Source organism: Strongylocentrotus purpuratus, unplaced genomic scaffold, assembly GCF_000002235.5.
Source record: "Strongylocentrotus purpuratus isolate Spur 01 unplaced genomic scaffold, Spur_5.0 spur5_scaffold_2, whole genome shotgun sequence".
In the NCBI taxonomy this organism is placed as follows: domain Eukaryota; kingdom Metazoa; phylum Echinodermata; class Echinoidea; order Camarodonta; family Strongylocentrotidae; genus Strongylocentrotus; species Strongylocentrotus purpuratus.
In genome coordinates, this window is record NW_022145605.1 from 15,792,514 (window position 1) to 15,813,566 (window position 21,053).

Sequence of the window (21,053 nt, forward strand, 5' to 3'; positions counted from 1 at the left end):
CAAACCATATTATGTTCATGAAAAAAGGTATGATGAAAAAAAGAAAAAGATGCAGAAACCAATAAATCAAATCAAATCAAATCAAATACGCTTTCTAAAGCTGATTTGTATCCATTTTCATACAGTATACATCCGAGTGGATCAGGTACGGTTAGGATTATGATTAATGGTTAGGTTAGGGTTGGGGTTGGGGTCAGGGTTAGGGTTAGTGTTAGGGCTGAGTTTTTTTTTTTAGAAGCATATGCCTCTATTATACTACCCACCGCGTCTACCATTTAAATTGTGGATGGTGCATCTACTCGTCAAAAGATGGCGCTGAACTACTAAAAAGATCAGAGATGAGCAGATCGACCGATCGAAATGTACCCGTCTCGACTGGCTTGTACCAAGCTGATTTTATTGTTGTTGATGTTTTAGTTTTAATGGCGCCATCATTAATTTGTGAAAAGTACGCTAAATTCTGTTCACAAAAAAATAAATTAATAAGATAAAAATAACAATAAATATTATATAACGATATGCTATACTTTTAATTTTGCGCAACTTTGAGAATTCTTGACCGGCTGTCAGTACAAAATTTAATATGCCAACAAAGTTTTAGAATTTGTTTGATACGAATTCATGGCCGAGACCGGGGGCGGGGGGGGGGGGGCATGGATTGCAAATTTTTAGGTCACCCATTAGCATAATTATTTTTGTTTTATTTAACAAAAATGAGGGGGGGGGTCCTCCACCCCCCCCCCCCCCTGCGTACGCCAGATACTAGTATAGGGCCTATCTTATACAAAACTGTCATCGAAACCGGAATTATACAATTTACTAAAATGAGAATAAAACTCCTGATGCATCGCCCCCGTTCCCCAAAGTGATTTTCTTGCTGAATTTGTATATCACATAAATCACCGTTGGCTCGGATGTCCCCCCCCCCCCCCCCCCGACGCCATCAAAATTCATCAGTTGACGCGATTGCAATTTTGTTTTAATACTATATGTCATCAGAGAGATAAACGTGTATAGGAAACTGTTTATTTTTTCAATAAGAATAATAAGAATTTCATGTTAATGTACAAATTTCCCTCGAATATCAGCTGAATGTGTAATTCAAAAGGAATTTCATAGCATAGCAGTGAAATAGTGAATTCAGTCTGTGTCACTCTTACTTTAAGTGAGGGGTGGGGGTGATCTAGAAAAAAGGAAAAAAAATCCTTTGAAGAGTTTCTTCAGTGATTTGTTTTTTGTAGGCGTATCCTGTAACAACATCCTCCTTAGAATGATGTGATAAAAAGTAAAGTTACGTTTTCAAAGTTTTATTTCCTTCATGATCAGCGACCGTCTTCAGGGAGTTCCCCGCTTTTAATTCATTTATACATCGAGATGGGCCTATCAACCAAAACTTATATGCGAAAACGTCTATGGCGAAAACCCAAGACAGTACAGGTGCGCGTTACCATAGCTGTGTAACCTTTGACCTAAACAATGCACGGCACTGTAGTTACAATCCTCCGACGAGAAGACAATCCGACAATATATAAGATCAATTGAATAGCTCTTTACTTCATTTATTTTAGCTGGCAATCCATACAATTAGAACCTGATATTATTCATCATTTGTGTGGGATTCGTATCAAATTAGATGGTATTCTGTTGTCGGAATTTGACGGATTTACGTGGAGCCAAAACTAAACTCCAGCTCCGCCGCCCACCATCGGATTGCTGAGCCTATCGCCAGCCAGGTTCACTGGCGTGGATATACCGCAGTAGGCCCTCTAGCTAGGTAAAACTTGTTCACCCACAAGCTAGCAGTGACAACGTCATCAATAGAAAGGATAATCTTAGCTCAGGAAAGATGCCGTATCAAAAAGTTCCAAGGAAGACACAACCTCTGTGGCATGACTCGGATTACAAGGCACAGAAAAAGGGTGTCAGGAGTACGGTTTATTCTGTTAATGGTGACGAGTACACTGGAGAATGGCTGGACAACAAAAAACATGGTGAGATTAAAAGCAGGAAATGAAATGTGTACTACTAACTAGACTACTAGTCTACCGTACTACATCTGATTTTCAAGATTTTTTGTTGCGACTGTGGTGAGACTGTCAGTAAAAATAAAATTAATAAATTGTTTATCATCTTACTCTAGACCTAGTCTAGTCTTTTACTTTTAGACTAGTTAAAGGTGAAATTTCAAGCAGTTTATGTGGCTGATCAGTCTGAAGGTAAAGCACTGTGATGACTTTTCTCTTAATTTATGACAATGATTTGCTTCCAATCTAAGTACAACTAGATAAACACATGTATCTCTTTAAAAATTATTTTTAGATGATTTTGATACAAAGTTCTAAATCTGAATCTGAAATTATACAGCTCAACACTCTTAATGGAGTGAAATGAGTCGGACTGGGTGTGTGTGTAACATAAAATAATGCTATTGAAAATGCCGTTTCACATAAAATGTTGGGTCTTGTAATATTGTTACCTATGGATGTTGGTAAACAGTTCCAGTCTGTAAACATGTACATATACATGTATTAAATGTAAGTTATTTAGCAATACAAGTTTTGATGATGTTTTGGTGATGTGTACATGTACACTGAAGAAGTACTGATGTAGACTATGTTAAAGCATTATGCATTATTCATGATCATGGTCATGAAATATTATTCATGACGGCCCACTGAGTATCAAAGTGTCTTCAGAAATATCAATTGAAGATGGATCCATACAAGCCATACTATTCTACATTGAATAGATTCTACTAGAAAGAAATGAATATCTGTTTTGTGTATGAAATTTAATTTGTATGACCCCTACTATGATTAAAGCTGAATAAACTGTATTGTAGGCTCACATATCAAATGAGAAAAAAATTACCCCTCCTTCTCTATTCTATTCACTACTTCAACCAATTTGTGACTAATAATTGCAATGAAACTTTGTTGCTCTCTCAACAGGCAAAGGAACTTACAAGTGGAAGAAGTTAGGTAATCTGTACGATGGGGATTGGAAGGTTGGAAAGAGGAACGGGTTTGGAACATTAAGCACCCCTGTGGAGGGAGGAGGATACAAAAGGATCTACTCTGGTGGCTGGAAAAATGACAAGAGACATGTAAGTGAGAAACCTTTATAAAAGACTGCTCAAGGGAAAAAGGAAGAATAGTCCTCAAGGGAGAAAAGACTGCTAAGGGGAAGAAGAAAAAAATAAAAGCAGGTTGCCATATATATACAGGTTTCAGTGAAAAGTATTGATGGGGGGGGGGGGCACTGAGGTCTTTATAGACAGTTGGTTTTTCTATACACGTTGGAGTTTAATAAGTTCATACTTTCATGTAATTGTTTTACAAATGTATGATAATCTGAATTTGATTCTGGTATATTACTTACAAATTGTGAATCTCATTCTGGTGAGAATATAATGAGTGCAGTTTGTAGTAATATTGTATTTACATGTATTTATGTATTTACAGGAATGACATGTATGTCAGGACAACTCAAGCATTGTTACCAAATGTGCATTTAAGGATATTATGAAGTGTGAAACAACTAATAAACAAATTGCCATTTTGTGGCATTTACAAACCAAATATAAATCTCTTTTATAAAAATTGCTTTTAGATTAAGTCTTGTATCAAAATATATTAAATATGGACTGTATAAATCTAAAATATATATATTTGTTTGTTTTATACTTTTAATCAGGTGATGATGAGTAATGTTGCCTCAGAAGTAAGAAAAAGAAAATAAGAATTTAATGCAAACATAATTTTTTTTAAATACATTTAAATTGAATGATAATTTTTCTTCCATCCTCTTCAGGGTTATGGAACACATTTCTACACAGCAGAAGAATACTATGAAGGAGAATGGTATGCAGATAAGCGCAGTGGATGGGGTAGGATGTACTTTGCAGACGGAAGCACGTATGAGGGAGAGTGGTACAATGATGAGAGGAATGGACAGGGCATGCTCAGATTAGGTATGTTATCCTTGTTTAGTTATTTGGACATGGTTCTAGGATAATAATTTGATGTAGAGGGTGGGGTTCTTGCATGCATTCATTTTTTACAATTTTTTGGGGTGGGGTTTCTTCCATTCATTTTTTACAAATGTTTTTTTACTCATGCACTGCTTAAATGCATTTATAGTCCAGATAAAAAAAGGGGGAAAAAGACCCCATTTGATTTTTTCATAACATAACAATAGGAATTAGGGTATTTTTACAATGTCCCATTTGCTGGAAAGTTAACATCAGGTGATGCAATCAGTGCTGGATCCATGGGGCATAGGGGACATGCCCCCCCCCCCCCCCCTCATAAAAAATAAAAATACAAGACAAGGAAGAAAGCAGGAAGAAAAGGATTACCCTTTTTATTTTGCTTGTCACATAATTTTCAGACACAATTGTGCTCCCACAAGAAAATCCTGGATCATTTTGATAGATGAATGCACCGGTACATGGTTTAGACCCTGATATATGTCCTTTAAATGATTGGGAGGATGTGGGAAGTACATGTAGGTTTAGGCAGGATGTGTGGGTCAGGGATAGATATAGGGTGGCAATAAATGTATTCTTTGGGAAAAAAATGTTTACACACTTTGATATTTCTGTCACTACTGTTTTTGTGATGAGAACAAAATATGAGAAGAGCCAAAACATACCATTGCATCAGAATTGAATTCATATAGAATTTCCTATTATGAAAATGAACATTGGATAATCAAAGTTTTTGTAAAATGGCAATAACAAACAACAAAAGCAAATAAATATTATACACTGTATGTTTTTCTGTTTTTGAGGGAATATTATGAATCATTGCTAAGAAAAGAGGTCTTCAAATGCAATTAATATATAAATGAAGTCAATCTCATAAAATGTAGGTACGTGTTCACTTATGAGTAGATTGTCAATGCTTACAATCAAATCAAGAGAAAGAGATAGATGATTTATTTACTGTATTTAAATTTTTGATGGATTTTGAAAGGGAGTAGGTTTGATCCCATCTTCAAGGTCTACATTGTACATGCAGTAAAATGTTAAATTAACATGATTTTGGGGTTGGAATTCAGCAAGATGTGAAGAAACTGATTAATTTTATTCAAAGCTACACATAGATTTAATCGGAAATACTGAATATTGATGTCACTTTGTCATTTTCTTGTGAAGGTATCTGATTTATAATTTTTTAAAAGTTTAAATGAATTATTTATATTAGTTTCATATTTTCTTCAGAAAATCAACCTAAGACAATTTCCATTGCCTTGTGCATCTCCGTTTGAAGAGCTATTGCAAACATTACAGTGTCATATTACATAGTTTGTACCTGAGTTCTGCCCCCAATACACTAGGGTATTAAATTTGGTCATGAATTAATGATTTTTTGAAAATCTTTGCAATTATGTTTGCTTTAAGAGCACTGTAGGTTATAAAAATTATCCTGGTTTATTCCCTTCAGCATCAGAGAATCGTTACGAGGGCATGTGGAAGGATCATAAGAAGAATGGTCCAGGGAAGTTCTTTTACTTGGACAAGGGTCAAGTCTACGAGGGCGTCTGGGTCAATGACATCGCCAAGTGCGGTACCATGGTAGACTTCGGCAGAGAGGGCGCCCCAGACCCAACTCAATATCCGATCGCTGAGGTAGGATAACTTTCTTTGTTTTTATTGAGGACTAGATATACTTTTTAATGGAAATACAATTTTTTTTAAACATTTAAAACTTGCTTTATATTTATTTCTTCTTTCTTATCGAGAAGAAAGAGATAAATTATCTAGAGAAGGATTGAATAAGCATATTTTTGCAATTGATCTTGATCTGTTTGAGTGCTCTAGACAATTTCAACTACCCTGCCTTTGGTATTGAATGTAATGTACTTGGACAAATAGATATTTGCCTATTCTAGTATAATTCAAATTGAATTATACACTTGGAAATCATGGAAGACTTACAAACATATTTCATTTTCACAGAGTTGCTACTACATGTATGTGATATACATGTATCATGTCCTTTAAACTCAATAACTCTCTACACATGTTATCCTTTATCAGTTTTTGTTAAATTGATCAATTTCTCTCATAATTTTGTTTTTAGCCTACTTTATACCAGGGTGGAATTCCCTTTTAACACTTACATGTGTTGTGTATACCGGTAACATTTTCTCTCTCTCTATCTATCATCTTTTTAAAATTTCAGATCAAACTTGCAGATCCTATTGGTGTCCTCCAAGAAGCAGAAGATATGTTTCTACCAGACAGCGATTGAGGTTATACATACAATATTGATACAAACTTCGCCATGGATATATATAGGCAACATTTGAACTGAATTAATACTGTGAAAGGAATGTGAAATTCACCATTTTTATACAGTAGTCTAGCATTGGAACTTATTTCAGTGCAGTGTTCATCATATCAATTTTAATTATTACCACCGAGAGCAGAACGCTTTATGATGTCAATTAATCTCATATTTAAGCATTATAAAAAAGATAATATTGTGAAGCAAATAAAACTATCAAATTAACTTGGCACAATTTTCCAGATATTTGTGATTGTTGGAACTTGAAAGAGTTTTTGAGCTAGTTTGATTGTTTAAATATTTCAATATACATGTATTTCACATTCTTTAGATTTAAGCTGGCCTTGAAAAATTATTTGAACTATAATTCAACATCTAAAGTGAGATAAATTAAAGTGAATATGTTCATGATATGAAGTTATGTAACCTATATGTAACCTATTTAAAGTACCGGTACTGGGTATGAACACTTGAAACACACCAGGAAAAAAATATAACCTCATGAAGAATATGTGACTGTTCAAGGACGGAAATTATGACTTTATTTTAATGAGCTATAAAAGTAATACATTCAAGTTGTTTTATGACAATTTTTGCTTGTGGTACTTCTATATCCAGATCTTTCCATGCACATTTCCCTACCTGTGTGAAGGTTTATGATGAAGCTACACAAACATTTCTCTTTTTAAACTTGACAAGTATTCCTGAACATTATATGTGTATTTTTTTTGTGTAAATATGTAATACATGTGTACATGAATTGTTATTTTCTAAGAAAACGGTAATAAAGAAGTATATCAATACAACATTTGCACTTGTCTATAATTTTTCTTTCTTGTTAAATTTTACTTTTTCGTGCAGTCAGTTTGAGTAACTGATGGAGCATTACAATAACAAAACAATGAAATTATGGGGAGCATAACTGGCCAAACTTAAACAGAGAGGGGGGGGGGGGGGACGTACGTTCTCAAGTTTACAAACACTTTAAGATTTAAATGATTGAATCTACAGTTACAAATATGTTGACAGCAATCAAACCTGTATTTGCTGACAGGAAGTCGTTATAGTTGGGTATTATTCCTCCCTTCTAGCAAAAGAAGTGATGAACAAGAAAAATTAACCTCACTGTCTAAAAATAACGAACATTTAGAAAATTAACAAACACACAAAACATGGCAGACCCAAAGAAGGTAATGCACGACAACGCATATTTTATTTTCTATTTTTATTCATCGGGATATCACTAAGGAATTGATGGTTGTGGGACATCTACTCATAACTTTCTGCAATATTATGAATGCAGTTAAAAACTAGATAAGTTGGTTACATATCCACCACCCTAAAGCCCATCGCAAATTACACGATCCTCCTGTGATCCGACTTTCAAAGAAATGTCAATTACCGTACATCAGATATGGAAATCTAAACATCATCTTCCTGATTTGGGTTATAATTAATAATTAGCATTATACAAACAACCAGACTTTTAATTCAGTGCATTTAAAGCAAATTTGGCTTCAAAATTGTAGACAATCACACTAGGGGCAATTAAACTGACGACTTTGAGCTGATTTAGCTTTTTATCCTCCAAGGAAGCATGACATTTAGATTTCATTAGTCTTATGATGTCGACTGTTCAGAATCTCGGTCATTAAGATTTGACATGTTTTAAAGATAATAATAATAATAATACATTACATTTATAAAGCGCTTAATGTTTCTAAGCGCTTAACATACAAGTAATTAGGTACAACGTAAAATAAACATACAGCAAAGATCATCTCAAATGCTATAGCCAATTCTTCCAACATCTTTAATAATGGAATTCAAAATTATCTTTCATCTACCTGCATGCTGTCCGTTGCGTTCACAGCATTAGTATACGGGGTATCGTTGAGATGTGACACATTTTCCCCTTTTTAACCGGAACCCTCCCTCATTTAGAACAACAACAAAAAAGAAAAGAAAATGACAATCTCCTCTTTTTGCTTGTTAGAACTTTGTAGTCAAATTTAAAAACCTAATTTTTTTTCAGCAAGCTTGTCATAAATTTGTTTTCAACACCGCAACCATTTCGAATGTAGAAGCTATACGCTTTTGGTCATATCTGACTTATTTCCCTTTTACCGTGCCGGGCTGGTTTACCAAAACTTGAAAGTTATTTGGCTATTAAATGATGAGCTTCATGTTTCGACTATTAAAAATCATATTTTTAGAGCCCCGGTTGCGCTGTCGCTAGACCATTTTGAATGGATGAGGTTGTGGGGACATGACGGGGAACATGAACTTCTAACACTCAGGGTGGCAACTTGATAAGCGCTCAGAAAGCAGCCCAAAACTTTCGATAACCTTATATAGCATGGGGTTATAATAAAACATCAGAGATTTTGAGCACCTCCTTTCCTAGCTTGTCAGCTCTTTTTGAGACGGGAGGGGCGGCCCCCATGACGAATACCGACTGGCCCCGCGTCTGTATGACGGCCAATTGGGGACCACTGATGTTCATGCAACTAATGATTTAGGGGCTTGAAACTGATACCAGTAGGCTACTATATCCCGCGGATGGTGGTGGTGGGGTGGGGGAGGGGGGTGCGGGGACATCGAGTGCGCTCCAGGCGTCGGGCATGCGGAGCGGCGCACACACTGAATTTCGATTCTCTAGCTGATCCCCCCCCCTCCCCTCCATGACCATCGATAACACAAATAAACAGATGAAACCGGGTGCATATTCACAACTTGTAAAAAAAAATACTGCTACACCTTGTTATTTAAACCTAGTCTATAAGTAAGTTATTGAGGTGGCAGCGAGTCAGATCGAGTTACACGTGCATGCAGTATCAAAAGAATATAGAAGTGTTAAAAGCCGTGCATAGTCAAGTTAGTCAACCCTATTCCCCCTCCTTTTTTCTATCTCCATCCGTCTATTTTTATCCCGTCTGGAAGTAATTATATTAATTCAATTGGTCAGATTATGGTATAACAAAAATCAGGAACTGAGCAAGAACCGCCCACTCAAACAATTTTGTATTCTGAGAGAAAGTACATCCATGGTTGATGGTTGGTGCATTTCCGGGGTTCTCCACTCCCAACTGCGAACTCTTTATTCATTGAGAGAGACAAAAATTATACATCACATTGAATTCATACATTATGTATGAATTTAAATTTTTCATGAAACCGAAAGGTCAAATTTCACATACCGAGAGCTTTTTCAACTTATACATTTTTATTTGGTTTCGTTGTAGATATTTATTGGAGTGGAAGAAAGACCTTTGACCGGTACAGCATTTTTTTCATGAAGTCATTCGCGGAGTGTTTCGGCGCGTGCATCAGTGGTGTACGTGTACTAAAGATAGTGAATGCAGCTGTGTAGTAATGTGTATACACACCTCCTCTACTGCACTCGATAAATGGCAAAATCTGGCTGTATCGTCACGGCTTATGAGGAAACCCACTCTAAATCGTGACAAATAAATCTAATTTCCGTTTATCTTCCATCGTCGAGAATAATACATGTTGCTAATGGGTGAGTCTTCTACGATAAACTTTGTATATTTTGTTTTAATTTTGTAGGAATATAGTATTAAAGGGTTCTGGTAAAAAAAATTGGTAGTCCCTCGCTAGATAGAGCTGACATATCGTAAAGGTGTAGCCATATATCGTACGTACATTTACAGTGAGATAGCCCGTTTGTAATGGTACTGAGCATGCGCAGTTAGGCCATAACAACACTGTCTACCCTAAAATGGCAGACAGTGGAAGATGTGACCAAAATAGTGAAACACATTTCGGGGTGGACTGGGACAATGTTGTACTTCTTTTAGCCAAGGCACTCAAACAGGAGAATGCTGATGTATTTCTAGAAGTCTATGACAACTTGATACCATCGAATCTTCCTTCCAAAGAGGTAAAATTTGTTAAACAAGGACGCATTTTTATTCAGTCTGTGTCACCGTGTAGTGAAAAACCATTGCCATTGCATTGACAATTCATTGATGCACGTTCAGCTCAATCTGTCTGCGTCTGTGCACTAACTCTGTACTCACTAGATCTAGCCAGACTCGCTGTCAAGTCATCCATTTGCATGGAGTTTAACGTTGTTGTAGTTCAAAATAGTCTCTTCTTGTGATATTGAAATAAATGTTGAAAAAATTTACATTTATCTAGATCAATTCAAGGACAAAGTGAAGTTCTAATATTAATGCAAAAATGTGGTCCTGGGATCAGTCACTTTCAGTTTCAGTTTCACTTTCAGAGGGAGAGAAACCCCCAAAATATCGATAATTTATGCAGTTGAATGAAGACTGAATTGAAGTTTAAAAGTGAACCTCAGGTCCAACAGTTAAATTTAGACTTAAGCTTGGCATCCGGTCAACCACTTGAAATTATAATTTGAAGGTGTCTTCGACGGGTGATTCCTTGTCGTAAACCAATTCATCTATGTTGTACTTGTAGGCCTAGGCTATAGACTCTAGTCTATGTTTATTCAACATAGCGAAGAGAAATACGCGGCAATGGGCGTATTTGGAAAAATATAGAGTAGACTAAGACTTATAGATACGGTCCGCGTCCGTATGCGCAGTATGATTATGAATAATGAATATAGATCTAGAGGTCTACATACGTAATTACTTTCTCTTCGATGTTGAATTCGAGGATATAGTCAAGGTCTAGAACAACTGAAGATCTTGTATTGAAATAAGTTTGGCATCACACATGTACTAGATCTAGACCCTACTACTAAATCATGTAGGGTAGCGCGCCCGGTTTTTGGTCAATTTCCAGTATTCGATCAGACGCAGTTTCAACAGCTGTAACAAACTCAAAAAATAATTTATGAGCCACGAAACTTGCACAAATCGAGTAGCTGAACAACTTATCCTAACTCTCAAAATTAAATCAGGTGTAGTGCCCCGGAAAAATCTCCAACTTAACTTGAAATTGGTCAGTGTCGCACAACTTTCTGCACTTCCGGGTTTTGTTAGCACATGCGCTAACATGCATGGCCATATGTAGAAGCCTATTGTGAAACAACTCCGTGTGCTGGTGCAATGAATATGTGTGTTAAGGCTGCGACGAGTACTGAAATACTCAAGTACACGCACTGTTGACAACTACTCGAGTACGATTTCTCGTACTCGAATACTCGGCCGCCATGTTTTTTCTTTTTTCGCCCGGACACCTGGCACTGTTCACGCTCTCCCGTGCCCAGCGGCCAGGAGTGTGCCGGCATGGTACCGTACAGTGGGTAAAAATGTTTCCCAGCTCAATCACTCTCCACTCACCACTCAGAAACCGGGACCAAATGTCCGGATTTCTGTTTGGACTCGGAGGAAAATGGATTATTCTGTCATTTTTAGTTTTTAAAACAGCATTGTTTACTATTATTATTATTATTAAATCGGCGTCTTCAACTGCAAATCAAAGTAAATCATGTGAGTTTTTGTAGACAGACCTGGGATACTGCTGGCGAAGTATGGTGGTGGCAACAAAAAACAAAAAACAAAAAATTAAACATTAAAAAAAACAAAAAACAAAAAAACACAGCCTCCCAGTATTCACCTGTAAGCCTGGGAGTGTACTCGTGTACTTCATTACACAGTAATGCACAGCCTCAATGTGTGTGAAGAGGAGCTCTTCCGTGTTCGCTCCATCGCAGCGAATTTGCAAATGACGCACTTGCCAATGTGTAAGAGGTATTTATACATTACCCTTGCCATGCGGTAGCGCTCGTCCAGTATTCGGTCAACACACTGACATTCAGTGCTTTGTCGCGCAATTATGTGATAATAGTGCGCAAATACGCTTCACTCCTTATCAACGGAGATACCACGCACAAATCGCATGACCAAATTCCAGGCGGCGCGACCGAATACTGCTCCTCCTTCTCTTGGAAATAGTTTGCTTAGCATCATTCTATATTTTAAGTGACTTTAAAATCCTGTTAGAAGATTAATTTTCATTTTTTGATGTGTAGATTGCCAAATAAAGGAGGTACAAATTCAAAATATGAGCGATTTCCCCTTAAGTGACCAAATACCGGGTGCGCTACCCTAGATAAGAAATTATAAAAATATTGAAATCATTGGCAGTTTGACAATTACCGGTATTTTACATTTTGATAAATTAACAATAGGTAGTAGGATCTATACTTAACTTCTAACTCTTTGTCAATAGAGAAGATGTCATCAAAGATGTCACCAAAATTGATGTCATCCAAACTGATATAAACTTCATTGTGTGATATCTGGTTGCAATTAATGGTATTTAATACGGTACATGTACAAGTATGATGTACTTTACCACTTGAGAGACACCACACCACAATACCCTCGTTGAGTTGCTGAAAAGGTTTTTGACGAGTACTACATTGTAGCATAGATGTAGACATAGACTTTTTTATGGATTGCTATTGAGGTTAAAATTTATCTGTAAATTCACTTTAAAGATAAAGTTGAGTACTGGTCATGCAAATGCATTGTGAAAGAAACAGTGTGGAACCGCTCAGAAAAGGTTGATCATCTAGCATATCTAAGCATATCTAGCGTATTGGTGTGTACTGCAAGGTTCTGGAATCATCAAAATGATAAGAAATGTGGCCCAGTCTTGGTAAAGTTACAAGCACTATACACAAAAATATGTATATGGGACTACACAAATGGTGTTGGGTTACTTACCTTGATTTCCTTATAAATCTTTCTATGCTTTTTAATCAGCCAGTATGGCAAAATCGTTTGGCAAACAACATTTATTTGTAATCTTGAACATTCAGTGTAAGTTTATTCTGTGAGACTTCTTTTCTTTTTTTTAACCAGAACTCAAGTTTATCTTTAAGCTTGGAGGCGCTGGTTTTTGTGACTTATTTGTTGTTGTGTAGGCAATCCCATATATCATATTTTGAGATCCTGGTATCTCTGGAATTCTAAGTCAACTAAATTTCTATTAGCACCCATTCACATTCTTAAATGTTTTTTGTTTGGTAGAACATTAGAAACATGGATTAAATTTGACATTGTAAAATCTAAGCAATTAGCAATAGGTTTGTACTGTTTATCAATCTCTTTATTAATGTCAGTTGCTGCATTAAATTAAATGGCTGAGGGTCCTATAAAGATACTATGTCCCTTTTGCAGCCAACATCAAATTCTGTAGAACTTTGCAGGAATTATGAATATGTCATGTATGTCCTATCTGTGATATTTAAACGCTAGCAGTGTCCTAATATCCAAATTATGCAAGAAAACCTGTTTACTTGCTAGACTTCACTGTCAAACACTATTGAGTCATTTGAGTGACTGACTGGCTTTTTTCCCTCTTTGGTAATAACATACTGTACATAAAATGAGCTGTAAAGGGTACATTTGTCTACATCAAAGAATAACCCACTTCTTATAATGACCAAAATTAAACTGATTGAATCTTTGCGCAGCATAAAACCTACGACCATTCTGAAAATCAGATTTACCTACTGGCTCTATAGCTCTCAAGTCGATTCGACAATTAATAGTTGTTATTTTCCCACTTAAAGGTACTATGTCCCATTTCATTTGCAGACCAAGTAAACGGGTTTCCTTGCATTTGATGTCGGCTGCAAAAGGAACACAGTATCTTTAAAGACATTTTCAAGGCCCCCTTTTTTAGGGAAGTTCTAAATTAGTATTATCTTTCAAATGCCGTTGGAATTTAACCTTTTTATGTTGTTGGCCTGCAAATGGGACATAGTACCTTTAAGGGATACATGATGATGAAAGTTTGAAAAAAATTTGACCAATGAGAAAAAAGATAACTGTTTGAAGATGGTAAAAAAACAAGTTGGAAAGTTCACTCAATACATGTAGTTGGAGACAAGTCTCTTCTACATGTATGTTGTAATTTGTACCATAAAAATGTTAGTATAACTATTGCCATCTTCCTCAGGGTAATTTGGATGGCATGTTTTTGTATGTCTTGCTTTAAAATTGAGAAGAATTACCCTTTTTTTTCTTCATCTGTTTGTAGAGCAATATATCACAGTGACCAGTTTGCCACTTTCTAATTCCCTTATGTAGACCTATGTACCTTAATCTCAAACTTAAAAAAATATTCTAACTGTATCAGTTTCCATTCAAACTTTAAGCAATCTGTTTGATTTATCTACTTTCATTAAAGGGAACCAAAACCTTCATACTAAGTTCATGCCTTTTGTTCATAAAATTTCATGTTTTTCCTTCTTTCTTGTGATTGTGATAATCTACTCCCATGAAAGCAAGGTATAGAATGAAAAATGATATTCTACTTCACATGTTATGAAGTTGGATCAAGAACACAAATAAATACGAAGAAAACGAAAGAATTGTGAAATTTGATGTACAAAAGGCATGGAGAGTTGTCCACAAATGATGTCATCAATTTGAATATCGCCCTCTAGTGACTAGTCATTTCAAAAAGCTTTAACTTCCTTATTCCTTGCCCATTTTTGTTCAAATTTTCACTGATTTTATTCAAATATCTTAAACTTTACAATAAAAGTAACTTGGTATGAAGGTTTTGGTTCCCTTTAAGAGCAACTCGCTGCAAAGAAGCGGATGACCTTTCAATTCTTGCTGCGTCAGATACTATAGATATCTCAAACAGACTCAAACAAACATTGTTCGCTCACCTTCTTTTTTTTTTGGCTATCATGTTTTTCTTGTTAATTCTCATATAAAAGTCTTGACACATCGTACACATTCATGTACACATGTACAATACATTGTACTGCAAAGTACTATGTACAGTATGTACATGTAAATGGCTCTAAAGCCTTCAAGACCGAATAATCCCTTCACTGGTACACATTTCAAGGGTTCAGTGACACAATGACGTAACTCCATATTTTCCCAAAATGAGTATTTGACATCAAAATGTTCAGAAAAATGTGGACTTTCGAGGAAACACAAAGGCTTATCGGTAACTCCACCTAACACCCCATTGAAGTCAATCGCTAGTAAAACATAGAAACAACTCGAGTGCTCAGTGACACATAAACCACTTTTTCTCAAAATGGCCAAAATGGAGTTCCGTCTTTGTGTCACTAACCCCTCGATTTATAGAAAACAACACTATGGTAAAAATATGTTTGCCTGCTCATTTTCTGACCATATGGCTTCACGCTGGTATACAGTGTTTAAGTGTTTGAAGTTGTGTATGTAATACATGTACTTCAGTCAGCCATGGTTGTGTTAAAATACATTATGTATATATACAACTGCATGTAGGGTAGGCCTATGCACAGTATGTAAATGCAGTGTAGTGTACATGTACCATATTGCCTGTTGAGAACTAGAATGGTGTTAGAAATTAATATCCTTCTGGCTATCAGGAAACAGAGTGCTTTGATGCCAAAGGGAATCTGCAGGATAAAATTATTTCTTTGCATACTACATACTGTACATGTACAATACATGTACATGTACATGTATTGCGAAAATATTCACGGTACATTCAGTTTCGCGGATTTCGCGCTAAGATCGACAAGTGGGAATTTTAGAACTCGCCAATATTTAACCATGACTTCTTATGCATGTTTTGAACGGGCTGAATTGCTTGCAACGCAAATTTAAGGACCCATGAATATGTTTTGGGGTTGCTCAGCGCGAAAAATCAATCATGCAAAAATAACAGCGTTCACAGTAAAATTGTAACATTTGTGTTTACTGGGAAAAGCCCTAAACCTTGATGGTTACTTACACATACTGTACATTTGAGTTCTTAATCTCTTAATTAAAGAAATGTAGTGCTCAACACGTGTGAATCTTTGAAGCATTTTTTAAAGCATTTTATACCAAATATGTTTGTAGTGTACTGAAATGCCTTTCATGCTTTTCATTCTCTTTTACTTGGAAAATAGAACATGATAACAAATATTTTCTGATGAAATGCAGAATGTTCACAGGTCAGTGTAGTGAAACCTTTTGTTTATCATTCCATACAGATTGAGCACCTGAAAGAAACGGCCAGACGGATTGCTGAACTACCGGAGAAGGAATTTGATATTTTGATGGCCGGCTCTGTCACTGATTATCAGCCTTCAGTGTTGGAGCAGCAGCAATCCTGTGATCCCCCGAAAGCACAGACTGTTTCTTGCCACATGGCTGCCACAGATGAAACTGTAGGCATTAATGCTGGGGTAGATGGCAAGATTACAGCACCCTCAGAAACTGCTATCAAAAGTGCATCCGTGTTTGAAACTCCCAACGAATCCTCAGTGCACTTGGACTGTAACGATGTTGGAGCAAAATCTAATTTACAATTAAAGCATGCAGTTAATGATAAAGGTGCGAACAATTTAATTTCTCAGGCAAAGAAAGATGATGTGACTGTGAAGAAACATGAAGCAGCATCAAGTGAGGACTCTAAAGTTGAAAATGAAGCTCAACACAGCAACGTTGATATTGGGGCTAGCATATCGTTTGGACTAAAACGGAATGCAACTACCAGTGTCGGGAATAAGCCAAAGCTTGCTGAAAAGATCCCTGTTATAAATACCAATTCACATCGATTGCTTTCAACTAAGAACAAATCTGGTGATAGTACTCAAGGAAGCAAGCCTTCTGTTTCAAGCCCTTCCCCGCACACGATAGACAAATTGATGAATCGTGCCGTTGATATAGTTGATGCTTCCGAATACCCTGAAAGTCCAACGTGTCCTAAACCTGAATTCATTGACAATGAGAGCCTTGATCATGCTGATGCCGTAGCCTTGAACTATGTGTCAGGCGCTAGTAACTTTAGCCGCCGCTCCCAGGGGAATAATGCTATTGAGAAACCTGTGGAGCGGGAGATGCAGCCTGTGAAGCTAGAAAGCAGTAGGGAGCAGGAGGGATTGTGCTGCAGCAGTAGCAGTGGCAAGCTGCCAAAGAACTATGGAAGCATTGACTCCCCTGAACCACCCACTGGTAGTAGCATAATATCATCTCCAGAGGACGAAAACTCCCCCACTGCAAGCAGTACCACTGAAGTTCGTGATGATGGTGGTGGCGTTGGCGGTGCAGGGGGTTCTGAGGTGCAAGACGAACCCACCAAAAAGAAAAGAAAAAGAAAAAAGAAAAAGAAAGGTCAGTAGAGTGTAGTAGCTGGAGTATGAATCAGTAGAAATATGGCACTAGAGTCCTTTAGTTCTGAACATTTAATTTTCTCAAATTAAAATTTGGAATTTCTCAAATAATGAGAAAAGGTATGCTTTGGATGATCTTGTATACAAAACCAGTAGAGGGTCTTGTCCCTCATTGATATCAGTTTCTTGTGTGACTGCATTTCCATTAAGAGATTTCCTCTGTTGTTAGGACTCTCAGAAATGCATAATTATTTCCTCATTCTTTGACTTTCCTAAACATTCACTCACATACCCAAAGAGATCCATTTATGGATTTTTCCACAGTGTCCTACATGTATATGATTTCCCCACCTGTGTGTTGAACAACAAGTGTTTAAATCTTTCTTAGTCAGTTTTCAAATTGTTACGTATGCTCCTTTCAGTACAATTGAGAAACGACCTGAGAAATATCCAATCCTTCCCTCAGGCAGGGCTCGACATTCACAGGTGCACAGGATACATGGGTACCCCAAAATTTCCAATTTATGATAAGGAATGTATGCATACAGACCTTGACAATCTATATTTATACCCTCTGCAAAAGATAGTGTGAAGTCCTGCTCAGGGTAACATTCTGAACGACTCCACTATTCATTTTTAAGTATTCATAGATGCTTTTTACTTATAGTCGAGTAAAAGTTGGTAAGAAAGCTCTTCCTCAGCACCTTTTCATTGTATCTCTTTGTATTTATACGTTCTCTCTCATTCGATCAATGCATTCACTTGTTAATATTCTTACTTTTATCAACGGTCTTCAGGTAATGCCGAAGCGGATCCAGCCGGAACAGCCAACTCATCTGACCATGAGAACAAAGGGCTTACATCACCAGGCACATCAGGGGCAGAAGACAGTAATAAGATTACAGAACCAGTCTCACAGCCTTTGCCCAAGTTAAAAACCCAGCCTCCTCCGACGAATGGGCCTAGTGGAGCACCATCTAAAACATCAGCACTTCCGACGAAGACCAAGAAGGCAGAAAATAAAAATGAAAAGAAACAAACAAATAATGCAAAGAAACAAGTAGAATCTTCAGTTGAAGACAGTAAACCTGTCAGCAAAAGTATATCTTCTATTAAGCCTGACAGGCCTAAATCACTTGACATGTCAGATAAAGATGATGCTCTAAGGACTACATATGAATCCTCTAGTGATAAAAAGCTTTCAAACGATAAGGCGGTTAAATTAGATGGTGATAGATGTGCTGCAAAGGAAGACAATGCATCTGATATTAATTCAGAAAGCGGAAATGATGCAGAAAAAAGCAGTGAGGATACAAGTGTGAAGGCAAGCCAAGAGAGTTCCATGGATGAGAATTTTCGAGATGAAGATGAGTCGAATGAGAATGAGTGGCAAACATATGGAATCAAGAAGAGCAAGCGGAGAGCTCTTGCTGCAGAGGATAGGTACAGTTTGAGACCTTCACCTGCAGATAATCTGCGACGCTCTTATTACAGTGGACCATTTGACCCTAAATTGCGTAAATCCAGTAGTGAGCCCTCTGGCATGTCCAAATGGATGGATGTGAGTGATAACAGACCAGTACATAGGCATGCTTCCTTCTCACGCCACCATAATCTGAGAGAGGAGTTTCACAGCTACTCGCGTAAAGCCGACAATTTACCTGCTGACGAGATTGTTGAGAAACCTCCCCCACCTGTTTCTGCCAACTCTTATGCAGCCAAACTGAAAGCCAAACCACCTGTTCCTCCAAGTGCAAGTGGAAGGAAAAGCCAGGAAAGTCAGCCCGTTGTAGGAGACCATCAGGAAAGCAAAGCGGAAGATGGTAAAACAGTTTCGGTTTCTCTTGAGTCTGGTGCAACAGATAGTGGAGAACAACAAGAAGATCCTCCTTTGATAAAACCACCAGAAGCCAAGGACAATTTTGAAACAAAGTCTTCTACATCGTCTACAACAGGAGAATTGGACAGTCAAACTGATCTTAGTGAAATTCCTGCCAAAGCATACAGTAGTAGTGCAGTCAGTGCTGCTACAGCTGCCAAATCAGCAAGTCTCCCACGCGATATGGGCCGTATACCGGACGCAGAATTGCCAAAACAGGACAATACGAGTGCAGATAATGTTGTGCAATATCTTGACTTGCAATGTTCCAATGACACTTATGCAGCACGCCTTAAACAAAGCATTAACAAGTCAACAACAGACACTAAAACACCTAGTAAAGTACTTAGTACCCAGCAGGAAACGTCAAAAGCTAGCGATGATGTGAAACCAGCCAGGACAAGTAAACTAGAGATCAGCCATAAAGCTGTCAGCCTTGACTCTGCGCCACCTGCTCAGGCAGTGGTGCCCAAGAAATCATCCAGTGCCAATAGTAAAGACAAGGACAGTATGCGGACAGTCAAATCTGAAACCAGCCTTAACCTAACTTCTGAGGGCACTCCTGTCATTCAGGACAACTCCTTTCCCTTTGAAGCGGAGCCAGCAGAGAGCTTTGACATCACGTTCGGCTCAGTGAAATTCTGCGAGAGCGATTTCGAACTGATCGACGATGTGACGCAAAGCAACCAACAGCAGAAGGGTAAATCCGATTCCAAGCCCGTGCCTCGACCCTCTCCTGTCAATAACCATGAGAACCGAACCAGTGCCAGCTCCCCTACCCCTCCTAATCAGGTCAGTTGTGCTGATCTGGAAAAGGCCTGGATTGCCAAGAGTCCGCAGAACAATGACAAAAGTGACAATCACCATGGCCGGAAGACTACTCCGGACAGTACCTCTACAGTGCCATCAGTACCTGCAAGCCTTGCTGCCATTCTTGCAAGTGGCAATAAGAACAATACCCCACATGCTACAGTGGGAGAGAATAACAACCTGAAGAAGAAGCCGCTGGATCAACAGCAGTATTGGGCAGCCAGATTCAACCATTCAGAATTGGCAGATATGCTTTTGAAAGGTAAGAATGGTTCATTTACGTCTTAGGAGCCTCTTGTAGTGATACCAAGGCCTGGTGATACCACATACAAACCATTCTCAAAATCAAAGTCTTCAAATTTTTTGCAAAATTTTAAGAGAAGGATCCAAATCCAATTTTTTGCATGTTTTACAAATATGTTGTGATATAAATTTATCAAATTTTATTTGAAGATCTGAGATGGAATGACTCCAATACTTCAAGATCTCAATATAATGTTAAAATATATCGGTAAGTGCAAAAAAAGACAAAGCCTCCCCTTGTATTATCCAGACTGCACCTTCTGATCAGAAATGATTTATTCACTTTAATCTGTTACATAAAAATAATAATAATCCGCTTTTATATGGCGCCCAATACATCGATACAAGGATGTGCCTTTACAGATATATTATTACCCCGGTCATCGGATTCAGGCTTACCCGCACACAATGTATGCACATTTTCCACTTCCCGGGTAGAATTCCAGCCAGTCGCCATTTTACATGAGTTTGTCTGTTTTATTTCTACCACACAGAATGGGAGAAGCTGAACTTTGAGCTAACCAAGCAGTCATCCAAGGTCGTCGTCTATGAAGAAGAGTAGGACTGTCCAAGACTTGGGGATGTTTCACAAAGATCCTAAGTTTAACATCATCGAAAATATTTTGTAAAAGTCATTTTAAAAAGGCGTAAAATGTTGATTCAAATCAATCATATTGTCTATTATCAAGGA

The 21,053-nt window shown here is 37.4% G+C and overlaps 2 protein-coding genes across 3 annotated transcripts; both read left to right on the top strand.

Moving 5' to 3' along the window:
* Positions 1-1,472: 1,472 nt before the first annotated feature.
* Positions 1,473-6,554, top strand: LOC577234 (MORN repeat-containing protein 3). Its single transcript, XM_777475.5, has 5 exons — positions 1,473-1,991; positions 2,952-3,106; positions 3,814-3,973; positions 5,451-5,635; positions 6,192-6,554. The coding sequence occupies exons 1-5, from the start codon at positions 1,847-1,849 to the stop codon at positions 6,258-6,260; spliced, it is 714 nt and encodes a 237-aa protein (XP_782568.2). The 5' UTR covers positions 1,473-1,846; the 3' UTR covers positions 6,261-6,554.
* A 3,054-nt stretch (positions 6,555-9,608) lies between these two features.
* LOC577686 (uncharacterized protein DDB_G0284459) lies at positions 9,609-21,031 on the top strand. 2 transcript variants are annotated; one of them, XM_003726157.3, is made up of 4 exons: positions 9,609-9,822; positions 16,249-17,371; positions 18,168-20,321; positions 20,857-21,030. In XM_003726157.3, the coding sequence occupies exons 2-4, from the start codon at positions 16,315-16,317 to the stop codon at positions 20,922-20,924; spliced, it is 3,279 nt and encodes a 1,092-aa protein (XP_003726205.2). In that variant the 5' UTR covers positions 9,609-9,822; positions 16,249-16,314; the 3' UTR covers positions 20,925-21,030. The 2 variants fall into 2 exon arrangements, with proteins under 2 accessions (XP_003726205.2, XP_782993.3); XM_777900.5 differs by lacking the exon at positions 9,609-9,822 and adding an exon at positions 9,880-10,203 and having other exon boundaries at positions 20,857-21,031.
* The last annotated feature ends 22 nt before the right edge of the window (positions 21,032-21,053 follow it).